General features: G+C 45.3%; 1 protein-coding gene across 1 annotated transcript in view; it reads left to right on the top strand.

Moving 5' to 3' along the window:
• The first annotated feature begins 4,544 nt into the window (after positions 1–4,544).
• The window catches only part of LOC120056901 (alpha-tectorin-like), a 42,235-nt gene continuing 37,717 nt past the window's right edge, over positions 4,545–9,062 (top strand). Inside the window, exons 1-8 of the mRNA XM_039005169.1 lie at positions 4,545–4,608; positions 4,911–5,050; positions 5,210–5,497; positions 5,916–6,053; positions 6,350–6,515; positions 6,617–7,029; positions 7,181–7,751; positions 8,048–8,658. Of these exons, the coding sequence (XP_038861097.1) occupies positions 4,545–4,608; positions 4,911–5,050; positions 5,210–5,497; positions 5,916–6,053; positions 6,350–6,515; positions 6,617–7,029; positions 7,181–7,751; positions 8,048–8,658 (2,391 nt within the window). The remainder of the gene's footprint in view (positions 4,609–4,910; positions 5,051–5,209; positions 5,498–5,915; positions 6,054–6,349; positions 6,516–6,616; positions 7,030–7,180; positions 7,752–8,047; positions 8,659–9,062) is intronic.

Genomic DNA, 9,062 nt, shown 5'->3' with positions numbered 1-9,062 from the left:
CCAACTACAAAAGACTACTCCATTTTGTCTCAAAGTAAGGAAAGCTATTCAAGAATTGGCTACATTTTGATTTACAAAAATGCACTCAACAATATACTGGGTTTTAAAATACATGATACGGTGCCTTCGGAAAATTTGCAGACCCCTTGACTTTTTCCACATTTTCTCTCTCTCAGTAATCTACACACATTACCCCATAATGACAAAGCAAAAACAGGCTTTTAGAATTGTTGCTAATCTATAAAAAAAAATGAACAGAAATACCTTATTTACGTAAGTATTCAGACCCTTTGATATGAGACTCGAAAGTGAGCTCACGTTCATTCTGTTTCCGTTGATCATCCTTGAGATGTTTCTACAATTTGATAGGAGTCCACCTGTGGTAAATTCAATTGATCGCACATGATTTTGAAAGGCACACACCTGTTTTTATAAGGTCCCACAGATGACAGTGCATGTCAGAGCAACAACCAAGCCATGAGGTCGAAGGAATTGTTCGTAGAGCTCCGAGACAAGTTTGTGTCGAGGAGAGGCACAGATCTGGGGAAGGGTACCACAAAAGGTCTGCAGCATTGAAGGTCCCCAAGAACACAGTGGCCTCCATCATTCATAAATAGAAGAAGTTTGGAACCACCAAGACTCTTCCTAGAGCTGGCCACCCGGCCAAACTGCGCAATCGGGGGAGAAGGGCCTTGGTCAGGGAGGTGACCAAGAACCCAATGGTCACTCAGATGTTCATAGAGCTCTAGAATTCCTCTGTGGAGATGGGAGAACCCTCTAGAAAACCATCTCTGGAGCACTCCACCAATTAGGCCTTTATGGTAGTGGCCAGACGGAAGCCACTCCTCAGTAAAAGGCACATGACAGCCCGCTTGGAGTTTGCCAAAAGGCACCTAACGACTCTCAGACTAAGAAACAAGATTCTCCGGTCTGATGAAACCAAGATTGAACTCTTTGGCGTGAATGCTAAGCGTCACATCTGGAGGAAACCTGGCACCATCCTTATGGTGAAGCATGGTGGTGGCAGCATCATGCTGTGGGAATGTTTTTTAGTGGCAGGGACTCAAATCAAATCAAGCTTTATTTGTCACATGCGCCTGATACAACAGGTGTAGACCGTACCGTGAAATGCTTACTTACAAGCCCTTAACCAACAGTGCAGTTAAAGAAGAGTTGACCAAATATTTGCCAAATAAACTAAAGTAAAGAATAATAAAAAGTAACACAAAATAACAATAACGAGGCTATATGCAGGGGGTACCGGTACCGATTCAATGTCCAGGGGTACAGGTTATTAAAGGTAATTTGTACATGTAGGTAGATGTTAAGTGACTGCATAGATAATAAACAGCGAGTAGCAGCAGTGCATAAAACAAATGGAAGGGGGGGGGGGGGGGGGGGGGGTGTCAATGTAAATAGTCCGGTGGCCATTTGATTCATTTGTTCAGCAGTCTTATGGTTTGGGGGTAGAAGCTGTTAAGGAGCCTTTTGGTCCGGACTGGGAGACTAGTCAAGATCGAGGCAATGTGCAAACATTTCTAAAAACCTGTTTTTGCTTTGTCATTATGGGGTATTGTGTGCAGATTGATGAGGGTGGAAAAACAATTTAATACATTTTAGAATAAGGCTGTAACGTAACAAAATGTGTAAAAAGTCAAGGGGTCTGAATACTTTCTGAATGCACTGTATAGTGATATTGGATCATTATCCTGTATCATGCTTAATTGTACCCACAGAAAATACACTTAGTGACAGAATATGGAGAATGAACAGATTGCATCTTCAAGACCCAAAAGGTATTAAATATGTAAATGAAAACAAAAATACATTTGCATTACAGATGTAGACATAGAGGACAGAGAAAAGCTGACCCCCGACATAATTTGGGATGCTTTTAAGGTATCCTTTAGGGGAATGATAATCTCATACTCTGCAAAAGTTAAATCTGAGTTAGTGATTTATTTGTATTTAATTTCTATCTTAGAAAAAATATAACAAATCTTTACACGGTAAAGAAGATAATACAGTTTCTGAACTTAAACAGGAATATGATATTTACTTTTGAAGAGAGCCAACAACTTCAGGTTAAACTCAAAGAAAGCATACTATTTTATGCCAAATAAACCTGGTAAACACCTCACAGCCCTCACAAAATGAGTACACGCCAAACCAGTTTATAATTTTTAAAGATACAAATGCTTTAATTAAGAAACAACAATGTCAGAGTCATGTCTTAAGTGTAAAACTAACAATAACTCAATAATTAATAACTTCTGCGAGTGCTATCAAGTCCAAAAGTTAAAGGCAGAGTTAGAAAGTTGGATGTCAGAAGTTTGACAATGTAAATTGACTTTTAATCCACCCATCTGCATATTTCAAGACATGGCAAATGGGGGTGGACAATATTGGACAATATTATTTTTGTGACATACTGAAGATGCTCTTACTTAAATACTGGGAGTCAAATGATACTCCAACGTTAAGAGAATGGAAGAATATAATGCTTCATTTTTTAAGACAGAAATAAAATACAATTTGTCACATGGGGTAGAGTCTTACAAGTATTAGAAACAACACTGAGTGTGGATGCGATGGGAACTTGGGTCTGCGCAAGTGTGACGTCAAAAAAATAAAATACAATATATCAAAAAAGGAATGACTTCGATAGCAACAGTGAAATATATTCATTTATTAAGAGATCTCTCAATAATCATTCTCACAATAGCACATTGTTAGTAGTGACAAACCTAAACCAGGGCTTGGTTAAAATCCTGGATGGATCGCCAAACAAATAGCTGTAAATAGATCAACTCTCCAGTAGGATGTGCTGCCTAGCCTATTGTTTTTTATCTGATAGTGAATATTACATTGAAGATCTGACATTGTTTCAAAGGTACAAATTCAACATATTTTATACAAGGTTTGTCTATGTTGAAAATTGGTTACAATGATGATATAATCCTGTGGTTGAAATTCCACCAGTTTACGTTGATGACTTTTTTCAAATCCAATATATTTTCCACATAGATTCCACGTCACAATATGTTGTAAAATTACTTCGAAACAATGTTGGTTCAACCAGTTTGTGCCCAGAATGTTGCATATGATACTGTATCTCTCATTCTTAGCAAAAAGGTCAAGAGCCACATTAACTAATACATTAAATTCAAATTTACATAGATCTAGTTTTATAAATGAATGTTTTTTAAACTATATCTACAAACGCTTAATTTGGATTATGTAGGACAACGGGCATGGATATCAATTAACATTGTCCATTATGAATAAAACATGCTATTCTCTGTGATCACTTTCAAAGGCAATTAAAAAAACACCTATGCAAAAAAAGTACCTTGAGTTTTGGTTTTTCAAATCAGTAATGAAGTCCCCTTTGGGACTTTCTCCAAGCGTCTTACATACACAAATCAGAGTGGACACAACGTTAAATGGTGTTTTTACATTCAATTGACGACAACCATTGAATCAACATGCAGCTACCATTCAATCAAATGTTGAATTGAATTAGATCAGGAATTTTCCCTTGGATGGACTTGGCTGTACATTCTGGTTTGGCAATGGGAAGCCGGCCAAGCCAGGCACCGACGCAACCCCAGAGGGCCACAGTAAGAACCCTAGCAATTCAAGCCTGCTCAATTAAAGCCATTAGGGCTCCACTGTTTACGCTCCCCTCTCTTTAGCCAACAAGACATGGCTCCCAAACAGACGTGGTAATGAGCTCCCAGGCCCAGCTCCCATCAAGGAGACTCTGAGGCGGAGAGGCTTGGGTTGGGCCGCATGGTCCATGGCTTTGAGAGGGCACAGCCCCACCGTGGTCCACTCACACGGGACCGCAAGGCGAATGTGATCCTGACACATTGTTCCTGAATGCATAATGGGGCCTTTTCAGGGCTCCTTTAACGGGGATAGGGGGGACCTCCCAAGGGAGACATGGGAGACTGATTTTAAAGAAGTTACGTGTCGTCGTCGTCGACCGGCTGGCCGGTACTCCCTTGCTCCCCAGTGCTCTTGTTAAATGCTCTTGTTTATGAGAAGTTGTCTCTGTGAGTAATTTTTACCCTTCTTTGGTATCAGCCTCCTAGAAGACATAGGGTTCTAGTTGCTGGCGCTGTTGTTCATGAGGTTTTGGGGGTCTATGTGTAACGGATGTGAAATGGCTAGCTAGTTAGCGGTGGTGAGCGCTAATAGCGTTTCAAATCGGTTACGTCACTCGCTTTGAGACCTTGAAGTAGTGGTTCCCCTTGCTCTGCAAGGGCCGCGGCCTTTGTGGAGCGATGGGTAACGATGCTTCGTGAGTGTCAGTTGTTGATGTGTGCAGAGGGTCCCTGGTTCGCGCCCGGGTCGGGGCGAGGGGACGGACTAAAGTTAAACTGTTACATATGGCTATGGAAGAATCTGAAAAACTCAATCAACAAGCCCTTCCTGAATAACTCTCGTTAAATGCTTTGTCCTGAATTAACTATTCTCACTCTCATTGTCCCCAGTGGACTTACTTCAATCCCCTCTTTCTCTTTCCTCCATCTAGGATGCTCAGGCCAGGCACTCCAGTCATTCTGTTCCACCTCTTTAGCTTCTTTACTCAGAGAGAAGGTGAGTGACGTGGATCCCATTCTGATTCACATGTTTTCTGTATCTTATATAGAGGTATCAGAGCAAATTACTCAAGGACCACTGTCTTATAGACCGTTATGAAAGAGTGAATGTTCAGTATGTTTAGAAGGCATAAGTTATTTTCCCTTTCTTTCTGGTTAAACAAGCAAGACATTGATCTTATCTTGATTGAATTCTCCTAAATTTCTCAGATGACATGAGTAGTCTATCTAAAAATTTGACCAGTTGTTCTCCCTTCTTTGCTAGATCTGTTACAATTGTCTCCCTCCTTCTTCCTTCAGCTCTTTCTCAAGAGATCATGTACCCCTATGGGCCCGTCCACCGAGATCTGGAGACACCCAAGATGGATGATGGAAGTTCCACTGAAATAATTATACTCATGCCATTCATTTTCTTTAATAACCCCTATCGCTCAATCTATGTAAGCTCCTATATACCCTTCTTTCCTTCAATAACGGCAAATATCTCAGAGAAATGTTAATCCACCATATCATTCACCTAACCATCAATTGTTCTTTTTATCATAAATCTGTTCATCAACACATCAATGGGGACCGTGCCTCCCTCTCAATCTCTGCAGGTCAACAACAACGGTGTGATCTCCTTCAACGTGCAGGTGAGCCAGTTCACCCCCGAGGCCTTCCCCCTGAGTGACAGCAGATCCTTCATCGCCCCACTATGGGCAGACGTGCACAACGGCATCCGCGGAGATGTGTACTACCGCGAGAGCGCAGACCCAGAGTTACTGGAGCGGGCCTCACGAGACATCCGCAAGTACTTCAAGAACATGCCCACCTTCACAGCCACCTGGGTCTTCATCACAACCTGGCACCAGGTCACCTTCTACGGAGGCAGTCAGACCACCCCGGTAAAATAACCACAATCACTAATCACAGGGATTATTATGCTCCACACTCAAAACACCTTTAGGCACACGCACAAGAAAAGAGATGGTACCTGAATTGGTGTTCTACAGTATGTGGCCTTAGTTGACGATGGCCACTGACATTACCATTTATCCCAGAAGAAATGTAAAAAATCATGTGTGTCTGTGATCTTTAGCCAGAACTGAAGATAAATGTTCATATGTTGTTGCCTCAAATAGAAATCTCATTGAACCTCTAGGTAAGTATTTGTTTAGTCTAATAGGTGGTTATTTGTTTTGGTTAAAAGGTCAGTTCTGCCAGGTGGTGAATCTTTGTTTAGTCTCACTCAGTGTTTTTCTTTTCTCTCTCTTTGGGCTCATATTGAATTTACTATGCCTGCATATTCTCACCTCTCTATAGGTTAACACGTTTCAGGCTGTATTGATATCAGATGGTCTGTCATGCTTTTCCATGTTCAACTATGGAGAGATCAACTGGAGCACAGGCACTGCAAGTGGAGGAGACCCTCTGACTGGTTTAGGTGGAACCACAGCACAGGTAGTCCAATCATGATAACCTACATATACCACCAACGGCACACATCAAACCAATCACATTTCCCTATGTACCACCCCTAAAACACATCAAACCAACCAACCAACCAACCATGATGTCCCATATACCTCCCCTAAAACCATATCAGACCAATCATGAAGTCCCACCTATGACCTCTAAAACACAGAAGGCCAACCCCCCAGATATAGCTCAAATACAGCAGACCAATCTTGATGCCTCCCACCTCTAAGTAAGTGATAACCTCCTTGCTTGCCTTTCCCCATCTCTCCCATTTCCAGTCAGGTTTTAATGGAGGAGACATTGGTCACTTTCTCAACCTGCCTGGGTCCCGCTCCAATGACGTGGTTGAAATCGAGCAGACGACCAATGTTAACCTGCCTGGCCGCTGGGTCTTCCGTATAGACACTGCCCTGATAGACCCAGCCAACGGCTGCAGTTACAATGGTGAGTATGAAGTGGAACATAACAAAGACTTGACACACTGGACCAATATCTAGGTTCGGGAAGACCCCATAGTTATTAGGAATGTCCATATCTTCTCCTAGGGCGGTTCTATCGCCGCGGCGAGATCTTCTGGCTGTCTGACCAGTGCTCCCAGCGGTGCCGCTGCCTAGACATGGACAACGAGGTGCTCTGCCAGGAGGCGCCATGCGGCCAGCTGGAAACATGCGAGCAGCAGGAGGGTGCCTTCTACTGCCAGCCCACGCGCACCAGCACCTGCGTGGTTTTCGGTGACCCACACTACCATACCTTTGACGGCTTCCTCTACCACTTCCAGGGCACCTGCTCCTATTTGCTTGCACGGCCATGCTGGGAGGTGGCCGGCCTGCCCTTCTTCAGCGTGGAGGCAAAGAACGAGAACCGCGGCGTGGCCTCCGTATCTTGGTTGAGGGACGTTACTGTGGAGGTGTACGGCCACCGCGTCACCCTGCCTAAGGGCAGCCAGGGCACTGTACAGGTGAGGCTAGGTACATAAGTGTTCTGATCACGTAGTTTGACAGGTAAGACCAGCAGATTCTGTGTACCGCTCTATTGGTTATCGAATATTGTGTTTACGTGGTACTAAACTCCATAATCCGCCCTGAATCTACTAGCTCTTTCTTTTCCAGGTGGATGGGCTGGTAAAGACACTACCAGTCCAACTCCAGCTGGGTGCGGTCAGGGTGTACCAGTCAGGTGTTGCTGTCGCCCTGGAGACCGACTTTGGCCTCCTGGTGTCTTACGACGGGCAGCACTATGCCTCTATCTCCCTGCCCAGCTCCTACTTCAACAACACATGCGGCCTGTGTGGTAACTATAACGACGACCCTGCCGACGACCCCGTGCTGCCCGACGGCTCGCTGGCCGAGAGCGTGGTGGAGCTAGGTGGCAGCTGGCGAGCAGAGGACGCTGACTGGCGCTGCACGGATGGCTGCGCCCAGAACTGCAGTATCTGTGACCCGTTGACCGAGGCGTTCTACTTCCGCCCGGACTACTGTGGACTCATCAACAAGACAGACGGGCCTTTCAGGGACTGCAGGGCAGTGGTGGACCCCACGGCCTTCGTCTATAGTTGTGTCTACGACATGTGCAGCAACAGGGACAACATTACCACCCTGTGTCAGGCCATCCAGGCCTATGCCTTAGCCTGCCAAGCCCTGGGGGTCACCATACGACCCTGGAGATCACGCACCTTCTGTGGTAGGTGCTCTTCTGTCCCACATGTATCTATATGTCGGGGTAGGAATGGTTTTGTTTGGACATGAAAGGGACTCATAGCTACTTATCCCTAAAATAAAGATGTAACTTGCTGTTTCTGTTAGATGTGGTTAATATTGCTTACTCCAACAGCTGTCTTTATCTCTCATTCTTTCTTTGCCCCCACAATATCATAATACAACTTACACTAGTAATCATTTAACACATAACAGCATAACAATGTTTCATTAATATAATTTGTATTATAACATCCTCTTTCTCCTTTGATTTGCTGCCAGCCCTGACATGCCCTGAGTCCAGCCACTACCAGGTGTGCACCAGTGCCTGCCCGGCCTCCTGCTCAGACCTCACCGCTCACCTGTACTGTGCCCACCCCTGCACCGAGGGCTGCCAGTGCGACCCGGGCTACGTGCTGAGTGGCAGCCGCTGTGTCCGGCGGCAGGACTGCGGCTGCGAGCGTGACGGCCTATATTACCCCCTCAACGACACTTTCTGGGCGGGCCCCACTGGCGAGGCCAGAGAGTGTACCCTGCGCTGTGTCTGTGGGCCCAACGGCGAAGTCTCCTGCTTCAACGACTCGTGTAGAGAAGGCGAGGTGTGTGTGGCGGAGGTCGGCCTGTTGGGTTGTTACCCCCGCAGGGAGGGAGTGTGTTCTCTGGGCCAGAACGCTGTGACGGCCTCCTTCGACGGGGCCTCCATGCTCTTTCCGGACGACAGCTCCTACTACCTGCTGAGGTCGTGCGGGCCGACGCCGGCCAACGTGTCGGCTGTGGAGGTGAAGATGGGCCGGCGGTTGGTGAACAAGGGTCCGGCCTGGATGAGGCCCGTGGTGGTCAGGGTGGCCAACCTGGAGGCCCAGATGGGTGGATCGGACTTTGACACAGTGAAGGTCAGTATTTTAGCCTGGTGCTCCAGTCTGTTTGTGCTATCGCCAACTTTTCTCTGTGTTTGTTCATTGTCATGCAAAACATACAGTATGGGACCAGGCTATTTTGGTACTACCTCAGTCTTATGATTGAGAGAAAACGTATGAGTCTCCAGACAGATAAAGAGATCTATAAAGATTCAGTTGAAAATGTATTCAGAAAGCATCAGTATTGTGGGCCTCGTTGCCGGTCGGTTTTCCAGACCTAGGCTAACTTTACTTCTGGACTAAGAATCACTTCCAGTGGAGAAACTCCATTTAACATAATTTTACACCAGGGGTAGGCTAAATATGAGTCTGGGAAACTGGCCCTGAAAGTCTAATGTCATCATGAGATACCTTTCTCATGCTCAAAGTAATTTAGCTGG

Source organism: Salvelinus namaycush, chromosome 12, assembly GCF_016432855.1.
Source record: "Salvelinus namaycush isolate Seneca chromosome 12, SaNama_1.0, whole genome shotgun sequence".
Lineage (NCBI taxonomy): Eukaryota > Metazoa > Chordata > Actinopteri > Salmoniformes > Salmonidae > Salvelinus > Salvelinus namaycush.
The sequence above is the reverse complement of the archived record's forward strand: the minus strand, read 5'-3'. Positions and strand labels throughout refer to the sequence as shown.